The 25,894-nt window shown below is 44.5% G+C and overlaps 1 protein-coding gene across 1 annotated transcript; it reads right to left on the bottom strand.

Annotated features, from left to right (window-relative positions):
* Window positions 1-1,215: 1,215 nt before the first annotated feature.
* Window positions 1,216-24,992, bottom strand: VWA5A (von Willebrand factor A domain containing 5A). Its single transcript, XM_070399718.1, has 17 exons — window positions 24,932-24,992; window positions 24,622-24,824; window positions 23,894-24,116; window positions 23,614-23,786; window positions 22,971-23,085; window positions 19,668-19,837; window positions 19,332-19,420; window positions 18,982-19,126; window positions 18,465-18,544; window positions 13,777-13,891; window positions 12,585-12,749; window positions 12,239-12,339; window positions 11,590-11,897; window positions 8,641-8,781; window positions 5,935-6,056; window positions 2,723-2,849; window positions 1,216-2,216 (listed from the first exon to the last, which is right to left on the bottom strand). Exons 1-17 carry the CDS (start codon window positions 24,975-24,977, stop codon window positions 2,137-2,139), a joined length of 2,403 nt encoding a protein of 800 aa, XP_070255819.1. The 5' UTR covers window positions 24,978-24,992; the 3' UTR covers window positions 1,216-2,136.
* Window positions 24,993-25,894: the final 902 nt, after the last annotated feature.

The raw sequence follows: 25,894 nt of genomic DNA, 5'->3' as shown, positions 1-25,894 counted from the left end.
GCTGGAGATTATATATATATATATATATATATATATATATATATATATATATATATATATATGCCTAAGCAACTGTTATGACCGAACAACCGGAATGACCAGAACAACTGGCCGACCTACCCATAGCTATGATGTGCACTGACCCAGACTTTGTTGCTGGGCCCTGACAGTCCTGAATCTGGTTCACCTGCACCCTGGACCCATATAGGAGGGAGGAGGGCGCCCAGTTACTCATGGAACCGGCCGTTTGTTAGCTTGCTGCTGGGGCCATCCTTCCACGGTCCCACCCCAAAACTGCTGGCTCCTCTCCCCATCGGCCCCAATCACCAGCCAGGCTGAGGGACCCCACCTGTACACGGATTCGTGTACTGGGCCTCTAGTAGTCATACAAGAGCAGCAGTGTGGACATTCTCACAGTCTACCTGAGAGTACAGTCAAATTTTCCAAAGTGTGGTTATGAGACCTGTCAGTTACTGCTTCTCGGCAGAGCACAGAGTGCTCCAGCTAAAGGCGTGTCAGGTCTCCTACTTATAAAGAATCGAGTCTCCTAGGGTTTGCACCATCGAGACCTGCCCATACCCACTTTCCCTGAATTGCTTCCTTGGAAGTTTTTCTCAAACCCCCTTAAGCCCTACTGTGGACTCACTGATGGCTCTGAGGGAGCAATTAGTTTGTGAAACTAATGCATCATCTAGTTATAAGATAATAGTAATGAGATCATCAGAAAGGGTGCAGTCAAGTGGGAACTATCTATATCTCTCCACAGTCAGCTAGCCTGAGGGTCAAACCCATCCATAGGTAAATCAGCAGCCATCAAGACTTACTAACAACAAGAGTACTCATATAACCCACACAAAGGACATCTCTGGAGCACCTGGTTCACATACAAAGACTGTATCACTGAGTTTCACAAGACATCTACTACATAAGGACATTTTACCTAGAACAGAAGCCAAAAAGGGGATATATTGAGAGATCTCCAAATAAAGACCTTCCCAGATTAAAAAAAAAAAAAAGGCTAAAGGAGTTTATTATTACCAAACTAGCTCTGCAAGAAATGCTAAAGGGACTGTTGTGAGAAGAAGAATAGAGAGAAAGAGAGGAACACAGGCATAAAGAACAAAAAATCAATAAAAATATATTTTTTTAAGAGTTGGGAGGGAAAACAAGGGATGAGAAAACCCATGCAGATCCAATGAATAAATCTATATCACATACAACCGAGTGTCATTTTAATATTGATACAGCAGTATGTTAGGGAACAACACATCCAGTAGGGTCCCTTCCACTAGGATAGAGTGTGTGGGACTGAAAGGTCAGGCATGATCACGGGGAGCTCCTTTCTTCCTCTTGGGATGAATGGCCCAGGTTTTGGGACTCAGGTGAAGCTGCCTTTAGCACTGATTTTATAAAAGTATACTAGATCAGAGCCCGATTCAGAGGCCTCACGGGTCAGGCCAGGACAAAGGATCCCATGATGGCCCTCTTACTAAGATGCGTCCTGATTAAGAAGAAACATCTGTCTCCCACAGGTATGACTCAACCCTTGGGCAGTATGAGGGGAGGCGGGCAGTAGAGGCTAACAAGACCCAGGCAGAATTGACCAAGAATGTCCCCAACAGTGCCAACCCTCATGTGGAGGTTATGTGGATCCCAATGTTGGCTGTCAACTGCCCTTCCACCTCTTTATTCTACCCAAGAATAGAAAACTGGATAGCTTACCAGTCTTATCCTCATAAGTCCCCAAAAGCAATACTGAATAGACAAAAAATAATGCAGAGAACTTTCCAGTCCAGGCAATCCCTAACATCAACCCAGCAACCTGTAGCCTAGAGTCCACGCCCCTCGTTTCTCATGTCGTCACTCTGAAAAACCCGGGAGGGACCTCACTGCCTCTGAACTCCTTTTAGAAAGAGAACAGGTCTGGGGCCATGATGCCTGGCTGAGAGCACATGCTGGGGAAAGGATGTCATATCCTGAGGGAACCTGGAACCTGGAGGAAAGGCGGGTATTGTTGACTTTTAATACAGGAAGCCGACAGGAGAGGCATACAAGACAAGATCACGTTCTGGAAGATTGAGGGTTCAGGCGGGGACAGGAGCATGAAGGAGTCACGTGTGTTTCTGGCCGGGATCCTCAGGGGGCAAAGACGGCAGGATCCACCGATGACTTCAGAAAGCCCACAGCGGCTTTCACCAGCCCATCCGTGGCGGAGCCTGTGAGGAGAAAACAAAAATGAGGGCTGAGGGACAACAGTAAGAGGAAGTGCCTTTCTCCCAGTCTCCCCTCAACCTCCTCGGTCATCTCCCCTGAGTCCTGCTTGTATCTTTGCTTAGCACCCCCCACTTTCTCGTCACATCCCCCAGATTCCCTTTCCTGCCCTCTGGCCCCAGAGATATCCAGCAGCAGTCAGATAATAAACACTCAAAAGAGAAATGCCCCAAGTTCAGTCTCACACTCAGGATAGTACAGACAGAGTGAGAAGAATAAATGCCACTTCATGTCCCTTTTCCAACTCACACTCCCCATCGATGCTCCTTTTCCCTCTTCACACACCTCCCACTGCCCCCACTGGAGGACGGCACCCTCATCCTGCCCAGGAGAGAACTAGCTGGGAGACCCGAAAAGGTCTAGACCAAGACAGCCTGGGGGCTCAATGTCCAGGAAGATGCAGAGCTTCCTAAGGAGGGAAGGAGCTGAGGGCTCAGGCTGGTGCTCCTACCTGCATGGCTGTGAATCCAGGCCACAGCTTTCCGTTCCAGAAGCTCCCACTCGCACTTCATGTCCTTATACTTGTCATGCAGCCAGATCACCGCCAGGACAGTGGCCCAGCCTGAGGAATCCACACTCTACAACAGAGAGACGCCCCTGAAGCCTGCACTCCCTCCTCACCTACCAGGTCCCTCCCCCCACTCATTGCTACTAAGTGAGGTTACCTGGTCTCCCTTAACCTGCTCTATGGCTTGTAAGGCACAATGCCAGGCCCTAAACCTCAGGGCAACCGTCCAGTGAGTCTTAAGGTAGAAACGTCTTCAATTTTTAATGCAGTGTAACCACCAGGACATTGTTTGAAACTCCTAAGACACCCCCAAGGAGGATTAACCAGCTGTGACAAAACAACAAAACACACAGGCACAGTGGCTTTCTATTTTTTCCAAAGCATCTTCATGTGTGTGCTTTTATTTGAACCCTCACCAACACAAAAACATATTGAGGAATTACCAATAGCCACATGGTTTAAGAGATAAAACTGATTCATATAAAAGTGAAATGATTTGCCCAAAGTGAGTCTTCTAGCACATGATGGAGCTGGGACTGGAGACCAAATGTTCTGGTTCAAGGTCACAGTGCTCATCCAGCTCAACAGAAAGTCGTCCACAGACCAGAAAAAGGTGAGTTTTCACCGGTGGCTCCCAATTCCCATTTTTAGAGACAACAGATTAAAATAAATTATTTTGTATCATGAGCGTTAAAATTTGGAAACAGCGATCATGTTCTCTGAGTAGACTTGTTTCAGATCAAAATTCCCAGTTCCTTCCATTCTCTCTTAAGAGGACTTCTGTCAAAGCAGTAAGAATCCCGTGTTTGTTCTCCTAGTCTAGAAACAAACACAGTGATTTCTAAAATATATCTCTTTAAATGGTCACATCTGGAGGTAAATGTACTTATAAAATTACATGACTCCAGCCCCAGATTATATAATACATAAAGGTTTCCTGACAATCCTTTTGCCCTCAACTAATCATATTTCAAATTTGCTGATGAATAATAAGTTTGTGGTCCTCTAAAATCTCTAATTTTCATGTGCAACCGCTGTCATTTGGCTTCTAGTCTCTACCTGTATAATTGAGAATTTAGAACGAAAAAAAGTGTTGATGCCAGCTTTTTTTTTTTTTTAATTCAGGTCATTGTTCAGGTCTTTTGGGATCCTGGTTTTCTTGTCTACTATGCCATCTCCCTGTTTTGTCACATACAAATAGGAACGTATTGGTCTACATCTTCACGTAAATACTCATTGAAAATATGGGCCTCCCCCCCTCCCAGAGAATCAAAGATTGGGGGATCTGCATATCTGTTTCATTTGAATAAATTCATTATTCAGTACCATGGGTTTCCAACTAGTTTGTAACCAGTCCATATACTAATCATTAAGAAAAGTTCAAATTCCTTAATGAAATTCAGATACACCAGGTCTTCATTCCCTTGATTTATTGACTAAGTTACCATGTCCAAGAAGAAAGTGTTAGTCTAACATGTCTTGTTCTCAATGAAACCGAGCTAGATCTTTATGATCCTTAATATCTTCTTTGAATTGTCTATAAATTCATTATATTTGTTAATCAAATTAATAAATTATTTATAAATTACTCTTGTAATTATCTGTTTTAAAAGTCTTTTCAATAGAAATATAGTTTTTTTATATATATATTTTTATTGATTTTTAACAGAGAGAAAGCGGGAGAGATAGAGAATCAGAAACATCGATGAGAGAGAAACATCGACCAGCTGCCTCCTGCACACCTCCCACTGGGGATGTGCCTGCAACCAAGGTACATGCCCTTGACCGGAATAGAACCTGGGACCTTTCAGTCCGCAGGCCGACGCTCTATCCACTGAGCCAAACCGGTCTTGGCAGAAATATAGTTTTAAGTATCCTAACAGCCACATGTAAAAATGCAAAAATAAAAAAGTTAAATTATGTTATTAATAATATATTTTATTTAACCTAGTAGGTTTAAAAGTATTTTTAAAATATAGTTTTATTAAAAAATATATATTTTTGTTGATTTTAGAGAGGAAGGGAGAGGGAGAAAGAGACAGAAACATCAATGATGATTGGCTGCCTCCTGCACGCCCCCTACTGGGGATCTAGCCTGCAACCAGGGCATGTGACCTAACTGGGAATCAAACTATGATCTTCTGGTACATAGGTACACACTCAACCACTGAGCAACATCAACCAGTCTAATCTAATATATTTAAAATAACATGTTAACATATAACCAATATAAAAATAATAAATAATATTTTACATTCCTTTTTATATGAAGTTTTTAAAATCAGAATGCATTTCACAATTATAGCACATCTCAAGGCAATTAAAAATGTACTTCCTCATTTGCATTGGCCATATTTGAAGAGCTTGATAGTTACATCTAACTAGTAGATACTGTATTGTTGTTGTAATTACAGGGTATCTGAAATTTATTGAATCATCTTCCAGATTTTGTAAATTCAAAATGACACTGCCTTTCAGGCTTTTGGCATTTGTTTTATATTTCACAATATCTCGGTTAGTAGGCTACCTTGAAATTGTGTGACGTAATTTGTACTCATCAGCAGACTTGAACGCATTTGCAATAATTACATCATCCCTGTTTATACTTCACATTCCTAACATAGATTTTGCTAATTTCTGGACAACTTCCTCATCAAGAAGAGTAGCAATAATGTGGGTTCGAAAGATAGTCAGTCCTAGAATTGAACCCCACTCTGCCACTAACTAGTTAGGTAAACTTAGACTCATGATTATACTTCTCTGGGTTTCAGCTTCTTCATCTATAAACAGCAACATAAATAGGACTTACCTTTCTTCATTGTTGTGATGAAAAAATAAGATCATGAAAGTTAAGTGTTTGGCGCAGTGTGTAACTGCTCAGTGAACAGCTGTTATTATCACTAAGATGGATGGCAGGGAATCAGTCAAAGAAAAAGAGAATTTTTGCGTTCCCTTTGTCATCCATCATCTCCTACTGGCTGGACCATGAGTTCCTTGTTCCTTCTGTTCTAACCTACCCTATTTATTAGAGATTTACTTAGTGTATGATCTCCTATATTCCGCTTCCTCAGGTGAGTCATGATCCATCCAATTCTCTTTACTGATCCCAACTTCTCAAAAATAGACAAACTCCTTTTTTTCCCCCCAAGTCTCACCTTGACAGGGAGTGCAGCCTGCATATCTCCCAAGCTCACACCCAGGACCACGGCCAGACCTTCATTCAGATCCCAGGAACCATCTGCCTTTTGGAGGGAAATCAGCTGTACAAGGGGATCATCTTCAAAGATTTTGGGGGAGAAAAAAAAAGAAAGAAGATGAGAAACTAGGAAGTTTCATTTGGCCCCTTGGCATACGTCAGGGAGGGTGTCTGAATCCAGAGAAAGGCTATAGGAAGAGTGCAGATCCCACCAAGTTCCCCATCTCAGTCCCCACCCAGGAGACATGTATTTTCTCTGTGACAATGGAGGCCACCCCAGTGTTGTGCTGCCACTAGGAGAGATGCATTTAAAAATTCAGAAAGGAGAGGAAGATATAGGGTACTAAAGAACTCACATGATAGTGCTACTTAAAGTCCTATCCTGTCCTGTGGCAACGACCCTTAAAAGGTTAGGTATATTAAAAAATTTATAGACAGCTCTAACCGGTTTGGCTCAGTGGATAGAGCATCATCCTGCAGACCGAAAGGTCCCAGGTTCGTTTCTGATCAAGGGCATGTACCTCGGTTGCAGGCTCCTCCCCGGCCTGGGCCCTGGTCCGGGGCATGTGCAAGAGGCAACCAATCGATGTGTTTCACTCATATTGATATTTTCTCTGTCTTTCCCTTTCTCTTCCACTCTCTCTCTAAAATCCATTGGAAAATATCCTTGGATAAGGATTAAAAAACAAAAACAAAAACCATCTAGATAAATATAGCTTGAATTTTAATGATCAAAAATGTCAAAAGAGAGCAGACATAAATAAAGGAAGCAGTTAGCAGTCTACCTCAAAGAGAAGTCTAGCCGTGGCCAGTGTGTCTCAATTGGATGAGCATCGTCCCATGCACTGGGAGATCGTGGGTTCGATTCCCAGTCAGGGCACATGATCAATGTTTCTCTCTCTCCCTCTCCCTTCCTCTCTCTCTAAGATTCGGTAAAAACATGTTTAAAAACATGGTCTAGTGTCTAATCCTGATGGTATAAAAGCTGCCTGAAGACCACAGAATTTTCATAGAAAGCATCTCACATCTGGATAGCTATCCTATGGGATGATATACTCCGTGCAACTTAGAAATTAGTAGGCAAGAAAAACAGTTCTACTCTAATGAGAAAAAAATCTAAGGTTCTGAATATCAAAATCTGCATTTGAATCTCAGGTCTGCCTGCACTCAAAATCTAATAGTTACTTAACCCACAGAAATCGCAGCCTTCTCTAAATGGGAGACAGTAATGCCTGATGTGTGAGAAAAAACATCCAGGACGCAGAAGGCACTTAAATGGCTCCCAGCAAATAGTAGTTGCTGGAAACTTCTTCTCTCTACATTAGTAAGAGGTTCCATGAGAGAGGGAGCTCATTATTGTGAGGATATTGCTAAACAGCTAATTACCAGGTTTTAGGACAACGCAGGAAACCAACACTATGGTACACTGAGAACCTACTCCGTGGATAACATGAAGGAAGTTCTCATGAGGAGGTGTATGATAGTGCAGCGGAGGAAGCTAAGGCTCTAAAAAGTTACCTTGCCCGGCCGGTGTGGCTCAGTGGTTGACCATTGACCTATGAACCAGTAGGTCACAGTTCAATTCCCAGTCAGGGCAAAGGCCTGGGGTTGAGAGCTCCATCCCCAGTAGTGGGTGTGCGGGAGGCAGCCGATCCATGATCCTCTCTCATCATGGATGTTTCTATCTCTCCCTCTCCCTTCCTCTCTGAAAACAATTAAAGTAGTTCTAAAAAGTAAAACAAATAAAAAGTTAACTAATTTTCTTACAACCCCACAGTAACTGGTAGTACAAGAGATCTGAATCTACCTTAGACCTCGAAGCCCTTTCTGTCTTAGCAGCCTAAGAAGAATGCATAGAGAGAGAGCAAGTGGAAAAGATGTCTGAACGATGAAACGATTGTACACCATAAACCCCTGCTGCAAAACGGGAAGAGACTAGACCAGCCGTGGGCAAACTATGGCGCGGGGGCCGGATCCGGCCCGTTTGAAATGAATAAAACTAAAAAAAAAAAAAGACCGTACCCTTTTATGTAATGATGTTTACTTTGAATTTATATTAGTTCACACAAACACTCCATCCATGCTTTTGTTCCGGCCCTCCGGTCCAGTTTAAGAACCCATTGTGGCCCTCGAGTCAAAAAGTTTGCCCACCCCTGGACTAGACAGAAGTTGCTTTTAAGCCTATTTTAAGTAACATGTACTTTGACTACTCATTGTCATGCAAATGAGAAACCCAACTGTTTGGAACACAAGGCAATGAAATGACCAAGGAACAGCTTGTAGTGACAGAAAGTCATCAGAAAGCATGACAAAGGTCGGTCTTCAAACCCAACATGTAAGTGAATGATTCATGCAGCTGGGGCCCAAACAGGCTGGCAGGTGGGTTCTGCAAGAGGAGGGCCCCTGTCAGTAGGCAAGGCCTGCGAGCTGATGAGATGGCAGAGGGGCTCATCCTGAACTCCACTGGGGCAGGCTTCAGTGTCCTGCGTTGTAGACTATGGAAGCGGGGCTGGCCCTGACAAAAAGACTGGGAAATTTTACCCTCTGCCCCGACACTTCTCCAACCAATCACGTCCTGAGTAGAGAAAGCCATAAGACAGCAGAACACTGAGGATGAGTTCTTCAGTTCCCATAGATTAGGAAAGAGAGCTGAGGGTCGTCTCACCTGTATGGTTAGTTTCCAAGTCGGTCATGTCGATGGAAGAACCTTCCCGTGACATTTCAACGGAAGCATCATACTCGTCCTTGAGAGGCTGGCGTTTCTTTGATCTAAAACTACCAACCAGTCGTCTGAATATTCCTGGTCCTATATGCATGCCATACAAACCCTGGTGAGAAAATATCCCTGGGAAGATGCTGACCTAGAGAATGCAGGCTCTTGTTAATTGTGGACCTATGGGGATTGTAACCGTTCTTCGGGTAGGACATGCTCTGGTATGAGTTGGGTAGAGATCCGGGAGGATGGTAGGAGAATAGGGCTTTGTATGAGCTCAAAAAACACAATATAGCCACTGACTCTGAAGCATCCTATGCTGTCTGCTGTAGGCAAAGGGCCCTGATGATTTGAGACATATGCTCCTATCCATGTCAGCCTCAGTCATCATCTTTACTGTGCATTTTTTTCTTCTCCCAGGAGCCCAAATCCTGCAGCTCCGTGCCCTTCCAAGGGTGTCCTCCTGACACATGACAATGATCTTTTCTGCATCTTTAGTTTCATTATCGGAGGCTTCCCTCAACCACTCATCTCAACTTAAAACTAATGTTTCCTCCTAGAAATCTTTTCTCCCTCTATCCTTCTCAAATGGTGGTTGTTCCAAGTACCAGAACCCAAGCATCCAGGTTTGAGAGGTGAGGTAGGTGGGGTTGGCAACCTCTTCGGTCCCAATGGCCACATCCATAGCATGACTCTTCACCTTCACCTGAATTACCTTCCTCGTAGCCTCACAGCTGTCAACCTCCAACTTCTTTGTCCCTTTTCAACACCCACTGAAGTACCTGAAAACTAGATCGAAGACTTTCCCTTCCTTGCAAAGCCTGCCATCATCTTTAGAGAGAAGCAACCATGTACATAACCCATCCAACCCCCCAAATCAAAGCTTCCTGGCTTCCTCAAATCAAATGGCTTCAACCTCCACCCTACGCTAGCCACTCCCTCCCAAGTCAGAATCTGGTTATCAACCAGAATTATTCCACCTGTAAAAAACTAATTGAAAAAAAGATATACTTTAAAAACACAATATCCAGAAATTCCAAACAAGATGGTGGTACAAATAAATGCAGTATCCTTGCCTCCTCCCACAACCACATCAAAATTACAACTCAACTACAGAACAACCGGCATTCAGAACTGCCTGAAATCAAGCTCAGTGGGAGTCCTAGAACTATGGAATTAAAGAAGACACATCAAGACTGGTAGGAGGGACTGGTGCCACACCCATGTGGGGCAGGTAAAAACTAGGGGGGATGTCTCCGCTACACAGGTACCTCCTGAGGAGCAAGGGGTCCCAGCCCCACACCAAGTCCCCAGCCCAGGGTTCCAGTGCTGAGAAGAAAAGTCCCCATAACTTCTGCTTATAAAACAACAGTGAGGCCCTAACCGGTTTGGCTCAGTGGATAGAGCATCGGCCTGTGGACTGAAGGGTCCCAGGTTCGATTCCAGTCAAGGGCATGTACCTTGGTTGCGGGCACATCCCCAGTGGGGAGTGTGCAGGAGGCAGCTGATTGATGTTTCTCTCTCATCGATGTTTCTAACTCTCTATTCCTCTCCCTTCCTCTCTGTAAGAAATCAATAAAATACATTTAAAAAACAACAACAACCACCCCCCCCCCCCAAAAAAAAAACAGTGAGGGACGAGGCTGAGGGAGACAGAGGCTGCAGGAGTCCCAAGCAGTTCCTCATAAAGAGTCCACATATGGACTAACTCGGACTTACTCCTCAGAGCTCCAGCATGGGGCAGCTACTTGAAAGGCACCTGAGACATACAGGGAAGAACTGAATGGTCTGACATCATAGCAAGAGCTGTATGGGAAGCTTTCTTCCAGACAGAAGTACTGGTAGAGGCCATTGTTCCTTTGCTGAACCTTTCCCTAAAGAGCCAGCAGGTGGCCACCATATCTGAGTCTCCATCAACCTGGATTAACACTGTTAGCCCCACCCTGGTGATTCCTGGAGGCCCTGTCCACACCAGCTGTTTCTAGTGGCTTTACCATCAGAATGGCCTTGGCCTGTCTTGGCTCATGCTTCATATTTTCCTAAAATCTCTCAAATAAGCAGCATCTGGCCTGGTACCTGTTGCTAAGTGACCCTAGGCCCGGCACTAGCCACAGCCAGCCTTGGTTTGTAGCTTGGCTTCTCCTAGGCACCTCCAAGCTCAACACAAGTAGCAGCCATCTGCAGATCATGTTGTAGCTCATGCTGGGTGGCCCTGGGGCAGAACAAAGGCAGTGGCTGACCTTGGCCTGAATCTCCCAGGAGTACCCAGAGCCAGTGCACTCAGTGGACAGCTTCAGACCATGTCAAAGCATCACCACCCCACCACCTCCACAAGCGTCGTACTCATGGGGTGGACTCAGCAGGTACCAGAGCCCCGTTGAAGCAAGTTCTGTTCTGTGGGGTGGGTCGCTGCCTAGCTGATCCTCCATGGTGATCTCCGTCAGACCTTGCAGCTGGTCTGCCCTCAACATTCCTTGACAAAAGCGCTATCTCCCTGAGCATTTCTCTCTCCAGTTCTGGTTTACGTCTGAGACAGCCCAGCAATCAGCACCCATTTCCTAACACTACCAGGTTGTTTGCCCGCCATTTGTGTAATCATTAACCAGTATCAATAGGATACCTCAGCGTCAGATTTAGGCAGTGTAACTACTCAATGCTCATATGCACTTTCTCTTTCATTTCCCTCATTTTTTCCCCCTTGGAGAACTTTACATTTTCTTGCTAATGGTGTAATGTCTAGTTTTCAAGGACATAAATGTTTTACAACAGCCAGAGATTCTAGATGTGGAGAGACGAGGGGGGTAGGGAGGGAAGGACTTTTCATAAATATTTGCTTTAAATGATGTATCCAGGTATACAGGGCTTCTTATTTTGTGTGAGTTTGGTTAGAATAAAACTCACCACCTCCACATTTCCATAATTTCGAAACAGAAGCATCAGCCATCAAAGCAGATTTACAAGACATCCCAGCCAAATCATAATCCTCTGTAGAAAATAGCATTGGACTTGGAACATCACTGCGAGTCAGGGGTCCCTGAACCGGCTTGTTGAGATCCTTGTTGATGGCAATGAAAGCCGTGTGGGAGCTTATGACGCCGCACTCCATGCTTATTTTCAGCACCTCTTTTTTATCATTTGCTGGAGTCTCCTCGAAGCCCATGTCCTTGGTCTGGATGAAGGACTTGGCAGCAAGGCGATGAATGGTGAGGCTGACAGAAAAAAGATTCCTGTGACTCAGGGAGAAGCTCATCTGTGCCGCTACTCAGAACCCTGACAGGCTAGGGATGGCGCAGGGAGGAACATAAAGATAGGGGCGAGATGAAATCTGAGTGGCCGGAAAAGGAAAAGTGATTTTAGGGAAATCATTGAGCCCAAAATGAAGAGCAGGAAACTGACCCCTAAGGATAGCAGAGACAAGAAGAAAGGGAAGGGGAGGGAAGGAGAAGGAAGGGAAGGGGAGGGAAGGGAAGGAGAGGAACCAAAGGAGAGGAGAGGGGAGGGAAAGGAGAAAGAAAAGGAAGGAACTAGGAAAGAAAAATGGAAATCTTACTTGGCATCCGACTTGGGCTGTAGAGAAAACGCCACTTGATTCTCAAACTGCTTGCCCTGGAGGGTGTACTTGAGGCAAACTTTCCCTGTTGCCTCTGCTGGCTGAAAAGTAGAGAAGAGGAGACAGGATGGGAGGGAGAGATCACCCAGGGAGAGATGGCAGAATCGGGGCAGCTCTCTAACCCCACACATTTAAAGTTTCTGGCTAGAAACCAGGTAGTTCAGAAAACCAGAGGCTTGACATGATGGGGAGGGGAGGGAGGCCGACCCTGTCGGGCAAGCGTCAGGAGCAGAGCCTGGGGCAGCAGCGACTCTGGCTGGAGGAACAAGCAAGAATGGAATCTCACCGGCATCGTCCCAGTCAACTGGGCATAGACGATCAACCTCTGACCCCGGAAGATGACAGTTGGTTCTGGGGAAAGCATTTTAGCAGACAGGCCCACAGGCAAATCCCAGCTCAGAGAAACATCCTCTACCACAGGCTGCAGAGAGCCTTTCAGGGCCCTGAGAGCCTGGAGGAAGGAAGAGAACAGAATAAACACCAAAAATACATAATGGCAACCATATCTACTACTACCTGAATGTTCATCATGCCCCAGGAGCTTGCAGCCCAACCCATGGTAGACCTACTCCCTAGCACTCCACTAGGAGATGGGTGTTCTTTTGCTTTACACACGAGGAAGCTAAGGCAGATACACGTAATAAATGTGTTTAAAGTAACAGAGAAGGAGGCATTCGATAAGAAATGGCACCAGCTGGGGAAGAGGAACACAGCACTATAGCCAGAGGTGGAGGATGCCTCCTTGTGCTGACTCATCAAACGGAGTAGCAGTTTACCGCCTCTTCCCCCTACAGACATACTACAGCTGTCTGTTTCTGTGTGGGGTTTTTTTGTTTGTTTTTTGTTGTTGTTAATCCTCACCCGAGGATATTTTTCCATTGATTTTTAGGGAGAGTGAAAGAAAGAGGGAAAGACAGAGAGAAACATGGATGTAAGAGAAACACATTGATTGGTTGCCTCCTGCATGCGCCCTGACCAGGGCCCAGGCCGGGGAGGAGCCTGCAACCAAGGTACATGCCCTTGATCGGAATGGGACCCGGGACTCTTTGGTCTGCAGGCCAAAGCTCTATCCACTGAGCCAAACCGGCTAGGGCCATCCTGCTTGTGTTCTTTGTGTCATTTGCATGGAGGAGACACACCAGAACCCGCCGGGTCCTAAAGCACACACCTGGATGCCAAGCTCAGCAGGCAAAATTCTTAAGTTTCTCTCTTTCTTGTTTTCAACACAAAGCCCTGACCTCTTCCACATTTTGTTGCTGGGCTTCCAACTGCTGGGACTAGATGCCATTTCCCCAGAAACTACAGGGGGCCCATTCACATAAAGACAGAAGTAGTCCCATTGAGTCTGTAGCCCAAAGCCCTGGGAATATAAAGAAATGAATCCCAGAGGCACTAGGTTGTCTCAGCTCTTGCAGCAGGGTGCCCCCTGTCCTCACTCTCTCTGGACCGCCCCCCCTGGACACAGGCCTGCCCCTCACCTTCGACTGCATCCTCTCATTGCCTGTGATAAATTCTGCCGCGCCCCCTGATGCCCGGGCAATGCCTTTTATGAGGCTGGTGGAGGCTCCTTCGCCAATACCAAATGAGAAACACCTGCAATTGTAAAACAGCCTGACGTTAGAGACAGGGACGAAAGGGTGACTTGACAAAATCATTTTCAAAAAAACACATAAAAATACATGAAGAGATAGTGTATTTCAGTGTATTTCCTTGACCAAAGGCATACCAGCGACCATTTATGGAGTGTATTCTATATTTTAGACCAAATGCCTTCAACGAATAATGTGACCTCATCATCCCAGGACAACTAAGAGGAAGGCCCATGTTTCTTTTTGCGCGAGAAATGGAGGCCCCAAGGATGTTAGAACTCTGTCCGTGGTCGCACACCGACTAACTGGTAAAGACGGAATCTGAGAACTGCCCTTCTTGACTCCATGATCCCCTGGCAAGACACTACATATGATACTGATTCTAGGAGCAGAAAAAACAAAATAATAGGACCACATCCTCATCAATTGTGTCCATAATCAATCCAAAGAATGGGTTCATCAGAAAGTGAGATTTAGGAAAACACAGACACTCCCGTCATTGTGAGGCTAACATTGTTCTGGAACCATATCTGTCCTGGCAAGGCTAGTCTTAGGATGGGAAACAGTGCGTCCTGCTCTTCTTCTTCTTTTTTTTTTTTTTAAAATAGATTTTTATTGATTTTATTTTATTATTTTTTATTGTTGTTAATCCTCACCAAAGGATACTTTCCCACTAATTTTTTTTTAAAAATATATTTTATTGATTTTTTACAGAGAGGAAGGGAGAGAGATAGAGAGTTAGAAACATCGATGAGAGAGACATCGATCAGCTGCCTCCTGCACATCCCCTACTGGGGATGTGCCCGCCACCCAGACACATGCCCTTGACCGGAATCGAACCTGGGACCCTTCAGTCCGCAGGCCGACGCTCTATCCACTGAGCCAAACCGGTTTCGGCACCCCCACTAATTTTTTTAAGAGAGAAGGTGGACAGCAGAGGGAGAGAGAGAAACATCAGTGTGAGAGACACATTGATTGGTTGCCTCCCGCATGCGCCCTGACCAGGGCCAGGGATTGAGCCTGCCACCGAGGTACGTGCCCTTGAGCAGAATCGAACCCGGGAGCCTTCAGTCCACAGGCCGGCGCTCTATCCATTGAGCTAAACTGGCTAGGGCCCTCCTGCTCTTCTAACTGGAGAGTTCTCTCTTTGCCTTGGTCCACAAGCACAAAATAGTGTTCTAATCACAATGTGGCTTCCCCAATAGAACTGTCTAGAAACAGAGAATGTGTGGGTAATACTAATACCAGCAATTTTAGAAGGCGTGACAAGGATAGTTCTCCTAGTACATTAATACCCTGCTCTTTTGGCTTATATATCAGTCTCTTATTGATTTTTAGAGAGAGAGGAAGGGAGAGAGAGAGATAGAAACATCGATGAGAGAGAAACATCATTGATCGGCTGCCTACTGCATGCCCCTCATCGTGGATCAGGCCCACAACCAGGGCACGTGCCCTGACTGGGAATCGATCTGGTAGCCTCTTAGCTCATGGGTAGAAGCTGGGCTGTCTGAGTCTCTGTAGTGTGAATCATCGTCCCCATATCTAGGGACATCAGCTACGGGATTAATGTTCTAACCTTGTGAGGCTAGAACCAGACTTCTAATTAATGTGACTTCACTGTGACAATGCTCCCTAGAGATCACAGCCTACCAGCATATGGATATGATCACATTTAAATTTCCAACGACCTTTCGAACTACAGCCTAGTTTCTTTATGCTTACAAAGCACTTTGATGCCTACCTATATTTAAGTGCTTTTAACGTGTAAAATTAAAGCTAAATAGTATTGATCAGTGGCTAACTATATGCCTAGAATTTATGTAACTGCCTCTTGTGGATGATAATAATGGCGAAACTTTATCTATCACTTCCTTTGTGTCCAGCACGGTGCCTAATGCTTCCTTTCAGCATAACTCTTTCAACCCTCAGGGTAAACCTATAAGGTAAGTACAATGACTATCTCCACTTTCAAAGTGAGGAAACTGAGGCTTAGAGAATTTAGGTGATTTGTCCAAGCAACTGAGAAGCAGGAAAACTGGAACTTACATACATGGCCCCCGACTTAAAGTAGAACACCCTAGCAGAGTTCTGCTCACAGCAATGACGGAGGAAGTTGTCCCAAGCCAGTAGACAACTAGAAAAGCTGTACACAATGTTTTTAATAATCTACTCGAAAACAGCAAAAGGCTCCCGAGGTGACGATAACCTATGGGCCAAGAACTGGGAGAGGAGAGAGGCCGAGAGAGATGGTATCTGGCATCTCTTTACACCTTGAAGCAAGCGCCAAGTTCAAACTGATAACTGAATGGTGAACAAAGCTAAGCAGTTTCAGATCTGGGCTTTCCAAAGAGAAAGTGCCCTGGTAGACACTCAGGTTTTTAAATACAGGCCTGCAGCACTCTCCCCTACAGGCAGAGGTGAATCTGAAATAAACCAGCCACCTAATGATGGATGCTCATTGGATTCTAATTGGACTAAGATTATCTGCTTCTTCTCCAGCAACCAAGAGTAAATCTTCTCAGGGGCAAGATAGCATCACCTAGAGAGGCTCAAAACATTTCCAGGATTTTTTATATAAAATGTCTGACAATTAACAAAGGAATAGAAAACCCTCAAATATTGAGAAATTATACACTCTACTTGTGAATAACATCCTATATGATAAAAGCCTAATAAGCAAATTGTCCCATTGACTGGGAGTTCAATCAGGAGTTTGACTAGTGGGCGGGGCTGGCCGGCCAACAGCCCGCAGCCCCTCTCCCTGGCCGGCAAGGCCCCATCAGCCCCAATCGGGGCAGGCCGGCCAGAACCCACCCATGCACAAATTCATGCACCGGGCCTCTAGGAGGTTTTATAAAGAAGTCATAATGATAATTAGAAAGTACAGAACACCAATAGAAAATGACATCCAAATTTAGGATTTAGTTACAGATATGTTTGCAATTGTAGTTCTAAATACACATGTCGGAAAAAGAAGTCTAAAAGTCAACCACCTGAACCCATCTTCAGGTCTTAGGAAAAAAAGCAGCAACAAACCCAAAAATTTTAAAGAAAGGGCAAATGTTATTGATACAGAAGACAATCATAAAATAGAGAGGCTACACAAAAAGTGCTGTTTTTTGGAAAAGATTATTAAAATTGACAAACATGCCCGGCTGGTGTGGCTCAGTGGTTGAGCATCAACCATGAACCAAGAGGTCACTGGTTCAATTCCTAGTCAGGGTACATGCCAGGGTTGTGGACTTGATCCCCAGTAGGGGGCGTGCAGGGGGAAGCTGACAAAAGATTTTCACTCAATATATCTCTATCCTTTTCCCGTCCTCTCTCTCTAAAAATCAATAAAAGCATATTTAAAAAACCGACAAACATTTAGGGCAAGAAAAAAAGGCACAAATAATCAGTGTCAGGAATAAAAAGGGAATACTACCACCGATTCTACAAAACTTAATGACATCATCTGGCGACATTGTTGATAACTTCATGCAAAGAAATTTGAAAACTTAGATAAATATACAAACTCCCATAATAATCAAGAACATATAAAAATATGAATAGTTCTATTTCAATAAAGGGATTTAAAAATCTTCCCACAGAAAAAAATCTCCTTGTAACATCTAGTAAACACATAAGAAAATATTTCCCATAATAGGAAAACAGGCAACTCTTCTCAGCTCATTATATGACACCACTGTAACATAGGTATTAAAACCCAACAAGAATATTATTTAAAAAGGACATGCCAATATTTCTCATGAAAAAATATTTTTCAATCCTAAACAATTATTAATCAACGGAATAAAAAATATATGAAAAAGTTAATAGATCACAACTAACTTGGGTTTATTTCAGAAATGCAAGGTTGGTCTGATATTTAACAACAGTCATCATAATGAACACATTGAAAGAATAAAGAATAAAACCATATACTCATCTCACCAGATATTAAATGCATTTGATGAAGTTCAACCATTCATTATTATTTTTTTAAATGTAAACAAAAAGAAAATAACTCTCAAAACAGAAAAATCCTTAGTCAGATGTAGGATATCTACAAAAAGACCTAGAGCAAACAACCACACTATTAATGCAATGCGAACCATGTTCATTCTGAAAACGGGCATTCCCAATAAATTCACTACCATGTCAATTCAAAGAAATAGGTGTGTGTACACATGTGAAAATGAATATGTATATATAGGTACACACACAAGTGTGTGTAGGCAAAAAATACATGTACCAGAATGCAAGGATATTCACAAAAGCATTATTTTAAACAGCTAAATGGAAGTCCATCAGCAGTAGAGTCAATCAATAAATTATGGTTTAGCCATCCCGTGGAACACTATACACCACTGAAAATTAACTATGGTTCCATGCAAAATATGGGTAACTATATACTGCTGAGGGAAAGAAGCAAAATGCATAGAATAAAAACTGTGCAACATTAATTTTTATTCAAAAAGAAGCAAAAATAACCCCATAGTATTCCTGTCCATCCTTATTTGTCAGCACTGGAACCACAAGTCCCTAGATTACATGTGGTCAGTCACCCAGAAACACACACATTGTCTGCATACCTGTGCCTCTGCCCATTGCTTTTCACTTCTCTAATGACACTGAATGTGTCGTTCACTTCTCCATCTGTGAAGACAAAAAGCTGAGCATAGAAGACATTGGTCAAGTCTCTATGAAGTTCACGTTTTTCTTTTTTTAAGTTCATTTTTAAAATACCGCAATTTGCCCTTGAAAAACTCGACTATTTCATGCCAGAGACACTGATGCCTCTTCGGACACGTGGGAAATCCCTAGTGGGCCACTGTCACTTGCATCAGGTTTTCACATGGTTTTGGGCATTTTCCTCACCCTCCCAGTCTCACCTCAGGCCTCTGTGGCATTCCACAAGAGAGCTCCCACCTCCACAGTTCGGAGCATGGAGCTAAGGAAGAGGGTTTCTATGAAATCCCTTTTGTGTTTTCCCCTTTACTACGCATAGCATATTGGGACAATCCTGCAATGAAACTCAGGGCTATACATTCTGGAACCGAAGTTGAGTTCTCTCTCCCCACTTTCTGTGAGCTTTGCTCCAATTCTTACCTGGAGAGGGTGGCCTGGGATGGAAGTTCTACTGTAAATGGCCTTGAGTGGTTCCAAGATTTCTGTGCCCCCGAGGTCAGCGTCCATACTCTTAACTCTCTTCAGGGCCTGCTCCATGGTATCCTGAGTGTACTTCACGCTCTCCCTGAGTAAAGCAAACACATGCAGGGACATAGCTAGCTGACACTGCCCAGTATCGCATCCCCGCATTGAGATTCGCCCCACTGTAAACCACTTCACCCGAACTCCCCAATGCCAAGGTCAACTCTACCATAACCCCTTTAACAATACAGTCCTTTCTTTAGAGGATCTTTTTTTTTGAATTCTCTGTAGCCTTTCTAGAAACTTACGGAAAGAAGGACTCAAAGAACGTTCCAAATCCAAAGATGTTGAAATAACAGCCTATAGGCAAACTCTTCAGCAGCCAAATCAGTGTTTCCTGCAGCAAGAGTGTATAGGGAGCGAGTGAGAGAGGATCCTTGAAGACACACAGACCCTCCCCATCTAACTCCTGCCAGTGTGGGCCTTTACCCAGAGCGCGCCTCCCAGTCTTATAGTCCTTGGAGTGGTCACGTGAGCTGCAGTACAGCTGGAAACACTGATCCAGATGACCCAGATGGACTCTAATTTCACCCCCGAGACTCATCCTTACTTGAGCACATGACCAGAAAAAGAACTAGTCTTACCTTGGCCGCCTGTATGCGCATCTGAGATGGATCCTGATTATTCATGGGACAATGCATACTTTCTGAGCGGTCCATGAGGAAGACAAATTCTCCACATGCAGTTGGTGACTGAGCCTCTGGGATATTTGGGTAGAAACTCACCATCGCAGATGGATCTCCCATCAAAGAACCTACTCAGAAAGAATAAGGACACCATGAGATGAAAAGGAACTAAAAACATACGTAGGGAAGACACCACGAATCAGTTGTAGTGAATCAACAGGAAGCTGAGAACATCCACATCAGAAACACAGTTTGATTTTTATACTCTATCTGCTGGCAAAGCGCTTGAAGTGAGCTATAAACCTCTACAAGAGCTATAGAAGCAAAGCAGATAGTAAGGAGATGAAAGAGGGTAGAGGTTACCAGGAACAAGCAATAAGTAAGATGCCATCATTGACCCTAGTATCCTAGCAGCTAGGCCAACTAGTGAAATACATTAAATACAGTGTTCCAGCATTTACCAGAAGAATCGACATAACCTACTTGGCAGAGTCGCATTAACTTCAAATCAAATCAATGGGAAATTTATCACATGGGTCCTTGTTTAAGTCTGTCATCACCGCTTTACAAAAACGACGCTCATGTGGGCAATTCTTTCATTGACAAGTTACAAGAGCTGAGAGTGTCAGTGTCACACACGCCAGGGAAAGTCCGTCAGCTGTGGGCACGAAGCTCTTACCTATGCTCTCCCGAACAAGGAGAGGCACTGGGATGTTGTGTTGAGAACAGTATCACCCACACAATAGTATGGAGGCAACCAGGGAGTTGGCCTATGTCACCAAGTTGTCAAAGCCATAGCCAAGATTTTATCTTTTCAGGGGCAAGTGAAAACTGAGGCTGGAATTAAAATACTAGTATTAAGATAGAGATGTAGTGAGAATGGCTGGTTTATATCCACTCTAACAGTCCAGACACTATAAGGAGACACAGAATCTAATTCCAATATCCTACCTATATTACAGTCCTTCTGGGATTAGAGCTTTAAATTCTCAGAATGCCAGCTGGCATTCTCTTCTGTGTATAGCTGTGAACAGCAAGCCACCTTGACCAAACGTACGATCTGGGAGCAAGATTTGAGCAGCCCTGCTGGAGGGATTTACAAGACTCATTAAGGCTGCCCCTGCTGTCCCCTGGGTCTGCACAGCTGGGCATAGGGAACAGACGAGGAAATCTGCAAAGAGGCCGACAGAACTTCTTGGAATCTCAACCTTTACCTTGTAAGACGCAACATTTCAAAACTTCCTCTGGTGGATTAAAAGAACCCTGACTAAAAATCAGGTCGCTGTTGTGGTAGTACTTTTGGGCACACAAGGGGGAGTTCGCCCAAAGGGAAGGACAAAATCAGACAACTAATGAACAAAGACAGAGCCTGGAGCTTCAGGGAACAGGAGCTGGAGCAAACCTGGTCAAGGCTGGGACCCCCTCTAACAGGTTTAGCCTGGACGGCCTGCCCTGGGGGGGCAGGGGTGGGGTGGGGTGGGGGGATGGTTAAACGAGTGAAGGCAAATTAAGGCGTTCCAATTTGTGAGCTGGAGTGTGAAGTTACCTTGGCCAAATGTCAACAATGAGATAAGAAAAATGGCCGATGGAAGATCAATGATAGCTACTTATCTTTAAAGCAGTGGTAGCTATGGAAGTAAGAGCCTAAACCAAGACACTGTGTTTTGACTATGATTGTCCCCAAGGATGCGTCATTCCACCAAAGTGGGAAATGCTTCAGAAGTGTCAATATCTTTCCAGTGACGCTTCATGGTCTCTGTAGTCCAGGGCCATGGCAGCTCAGGGAGGCCCGAGACAGCGGGCCCTGACATGTGTTACACCAGTACATTTAAAAGAAGAAGTACCCAGCCCAGCCCATGAGGCCTGGTGTTTCAGCAGCGACCCAGGAACCAGGAGGTCATGGTTCACTTCCTGGTCAGGGCACATGCCTGGGTTGTGGACTCGATCTCCAGGAGGAGGTGTGTAGGAGGCAGTGGATTGATGATTATTCTCATCATTGATGTTTTCCTCTCTCTCCCCCTCTCCCTTCCTCTCTCTGAAATCAATAAAAACAAACAAAATAAAAGGAAAATTAGATATATACTAAGGTAAATTGGGAAAATAAGATAAATTAAAGAAATTTAAAAATTAAACCTAGTAAGAAACTAAACTTAGGCTTAGAAATTAAGAAACTAGGTTAAGAGTTAAAAAACTCTGAAGATGGATAAGGGTGATATTTACAACATGGTGAATGTACTTAAGGCAAGAGAGCTATATCGTTAAAAATAATTATAATGGTAAAATTTCCGTTATGTAAATTTTATACCAAATTATTAGTTTTCTTTTTACTTAAAATTTATGTCAGATAAATTTTACCAAATTAAAAAAAGAACAAAGAAAGAACTCTAGGTGAGATTACAGGAAGGAATGATAAATCAATAAAAGTTATTTATTAGATAAAACAAAAAATTTAGTCTTAATCTAATCATAATTACTAGGTGCATATTTCCTGTGGTTTTAAACATTTTTCTTAATTGCCAGGTTATTTTTTATAATAATCTGTTTGTATAACTTACTTTTCTTTTACTCAATCCTCTTTGGAAGCCTTATTTCCCATATTATTTCAATCTATCAACATATATTATTTTAGTAGTTGAATAATAACTCAAGTAATCCCAGCATAGTGAAGTTAGCTATTGTGAGACATTTTGATTATTTACTAATCTTTGATATTATGAAAATGGCCACTTCAGTGTATATTTTTACTTACATTTAAATTTATTTCCTTAGGTAAGATTCCTAAAATTGGAATCACTAAAATGAACATTTCTTTTGACACGTATTGCCAAATCTCTTCTCCAAAGTTCGATTCCAAATTATTTTTGCTTAAAGCAATCTGCGAGAGTGCCAAATTCACCTCACCTTTTAAAGCATGAGGTGTTCCCAGATTTGGAAATCTTTGATCATTTGAAAAGTGAAAAAATCACATCATTTACTTTAATTTATACTTGTAGAGGCTGATCATTGTCCCATATTTATAAACTAGCTGCATTTCCCTTGTAAACTTTTTTCATGTCCTTTGTCTAAGTTTCTACTAATTCACCTAAATTTACATATAAGACATAGTCCCATGATATTCAATATGGAATCATTTTTGCATGCCATAGTGGAAACTAGTCCCTTTTTTTTTAACCCATTACTAAATAGGGGAAAAAAAGTGAGGGTCATTTGAGGGTAATTCAACGACCTTAGGCGGTAACTACACAGGGAGACGAAACATACCGGGCTTTGTGGCGGGCGCCCCCATCTCCACAGCCACGCTGGGGGTATGCACCTCACTGTAGTAAACCAGGAGCTCCACATCTCGATCAAATTTGTGTCCGTCAGCCAAGGAGATCTGAGTTGGGAGCAAGCAAAGAAGCCACATTAGAACCATCATGCCTCTGCCTGGGGCTGAGGTCAGAGCTGAGGTCAGAGCTGAGGGCTACCGGCTCCTTCCATGCATAAACAGAGCCAGGAGCAAGGGCGAGAACAGGCAGGAGGCTCTGGAGATGAAATAAGGATAAAAAAGGGGCCCAGGCCTAGCCAGTTTGGCTGAGTGGATAGAGCGTTGGCCTGGGGACTAAAAGGTCCTGGGTTTGATTCCCAGTCAGGGTACATGCCTGGGTTGTGGGCTCGTTCCCCAATAGGGGGCGTGCAGGAGGCAGCTGATCAATGATTCTCTCTCATCATTGATGTTTCTATCTCTCTCTTCCTCTCCTCTCTGAAATCGATAAAAATATATTTAAAAAAAGGGGGTGGGGGGCATTGCAATTTTCCCGGGGTCAATAGGGGAAAGTTAGCAATATTTAGGAGATGGAGTGCGGAGGAAGATCAGGACCCAAAAACAGGGTGCTGGCAACCACAGCGTGTGCTCACTAATTACCTGAGCAGAAGTCTTATCGTCAAGGTACTCAATAGGATTCACAGGGGAGCTGCACTGGACACTCTTGATGGCATGCTGGGAGCTGACGGTGGCAGCCAGGCTGAGTGTGTAGGGCACGTCCTTCGAAGGGACTGCAGGAGTCTTCATTTGAAGGCCACCGCCCTCAGACCCTCCTATGGAAAGTGACCTCAGTGGTGTGTCCCCTCCCCACAATGTTTAGCCCCCTGACAACCCTGAGGGGGGTTTTCCCTGTGAGTATTTGAAGAAAGAGTCTACTCACCAGATAGTTGGTAGCGAGGGTTCAGGATAGCGGGGAGCACATAGCGCAGGGCCCCGTCTGCCTCCAGAGGCAGCTCCTGCACGTACTTCAGGGTGAGTGCCGCCTTCGACCCGGGGGGCAGGTTCCCCACGTTACAAGAGAAGATGTCGCCAGCCTGATCGTCCTCCTCCAACAAGAAGGCTTGGTGGCCCTGGCTGATGGCATTCTCGTAATTGGTGCGGGCCTAAGGAGGACAAGGGAAGACGATGACATGACATGAGAGGTGACATGCTTGAGGAGGAGACGAGTGGCACAGGAAGCAAAGACTGGTGGGGTGAGCCTGTGATGGGTCTTGCCAAGTTCACAGCCAAACCCTGAGAGCCTTCGATGGGTGTTTCCCTCCAATAGTTTTAGGAAAGTTATCGGTTAAAGGGGAGTAGAGGACAAAGCATTCGACATCAACATTTCTGGGAAGTTGCATTTGATAGAGACCCTAAAGAGCATGCATTATGGGAAGGTAGGGGAGAGAGTGGGTAAGGGGGAAAGATCAACCAAAGGTCTCATATGCTAGCATATAGTCCTAACCAATGGACTCAGACAATAGGGAGTTGAGGGCATGAGTGGAGAGGATGAGGGGTAATGTGGGGATAAGGACACGTATGTAATAACTTAATCAATAAAAAAATTTTAAAAAAGACTATGCATTATGGGCATAAAAAGGGAAGAAGGAATATACTCATTCCCAGTACCTCAGACTTCTCCTGCAATTCTGCCACAATTTTCTTCCCATCCACCATGGCCTCGAAGCTGTGGACAGCTGAGTCTTCGTCCATGGGGAAAACAAAGAAGGCCTCCAACGGATCTTTGCCCTCATTCTCATAGTTCAAAGTTGCAGACACACCGGCCACAAACTCTCGAATGGTCAAGGTCACCGAGATGCTCTTCAGTGGCACTAGAGATAGACCAGAGTTCAGGAGGTCACCACCTTTCACAGAATGCCTCCCGCCGTGCGAGGTGCCAAAGGTCCAATGGCAAATCAGAGTCACGAGTCAGGCTTACCCGGCTCCTTTTGGTGGGTTAGGAGGCCACAGGGAGGGGACACCATGGTGACACAGGGTTACTGTGGAAAAGACACATCATGAACAGAGCGCCATGGTGGGGATTACCTATCCAAACACCAATACCGATGGGCTTCTCTCTGGCATCAACATCTATTCAGAGGGTTAATGAGGGACCCAGGAAGGAGGAAAAAGTGGAACAGAAGGGGATAAAGGTGTCAATAGCAAGACTCCTTCTAAATGCAGACCCTGGTGGAGAGCTAGACAGGAAACCTCACCGAAGGCTGGTTCAAACGTCAGGTCCACTTTTTTCGGAAGTGTTTTTATGATACCACTTTTAGGTATATTCAGTGAATGTAATGAACGCCTCTGAACCTCAGTATTTCTAAAATGAAAATCATATGTCTATGCACAGATGAATGAAGATAGATGAAGTCCTAGGAATGGGGCCTGGCCCATATGATGATAGACATGAGTGCTGTTCTTGTCACTGTTGTTAAATAGACCCGGGCTGTTACTCTTGTAGGTGGCTGTTAGACAGACATGAGCAGAGCTAGGACGATGGGCCAGGTGCAGAAGGTCACCAGGGCGAAAGGCCCCAGTCCTAGCCATGGACATGTGTCGGGTAGGACCTCGTCCTCGGAATGACCTTTCCTCCCCTCGCATACCCTGCTCATTAGGGTTTAGACCCCTGACCTTTCCTCCCTGGAGAGAACATGTAGGCTTCAGGTGTATTTCATTCAGCTCCAGGTCCAGAAAAGCAGCCAAACCCGGCAAGCAGCGCCATGGCTGACCTCGGCACCAGCTGCACTGAATTATAACCCCCCTGCCCTGACACTGATCAATCAATCAGTGGAGACCACAACCCTGAAAGGACACACCTGGAAAGCTGCAGAATATTCTATTCAGATCCGCCCCTGGGATCGCCCCTAAAACCCTTATGACTGAGGACCCAGCAGACGCT

This window comes from Myotis yumanensis, unplaced genomic scaffold (genome assembly GCF_028538775.1).
Source record: "Myotis yumanensis isolate MYYU_CA2020_CCGP unplaced genomic scaffold, mMyoYum1.0.hap1 SCAF_19, whole genome shotgun sequence".
NCBI classification, from domain to species: Eukaryota; Metazoa; Chordata; class Mammalia; order Chiroptera; family Vespertilionidae; genus Myotis; species Myotis yumanensis.
The sequence above is the reverse complement of the archived record's forward strand: the minus strand, read 5'-3'. Positions and strand labels throughout refer to the sequence as shown.

What these genes read in the sequence shown, in the direction of transcription:
- VWA5A (XM_070399718.1), bottom strand. Translation starts at nt 24,977, where the DNA reads ATGGTGTCCCCTCCCTGTGGCCTCCTAACCCACCAAAAGGAGCCGG. An exon ending in TTCTTTGAGTCCTTCTTTCC is followed by an intron (nt 19,127 to 19,331) that starts GTAAGTTTCTAG and finishes TGCTTTACTCAG; the next exon opens with GGAGAGCGTGAAGTACACTC. An exon ending in CTGGATTCACAGCCATGCAG is followed by an intron (nt 2,217 to 2,722) that starts GTAGGAGCACCA and finishes TTCTCCTCACAG; the next exon opens with GCTCCGCCACGGATGGGCTG.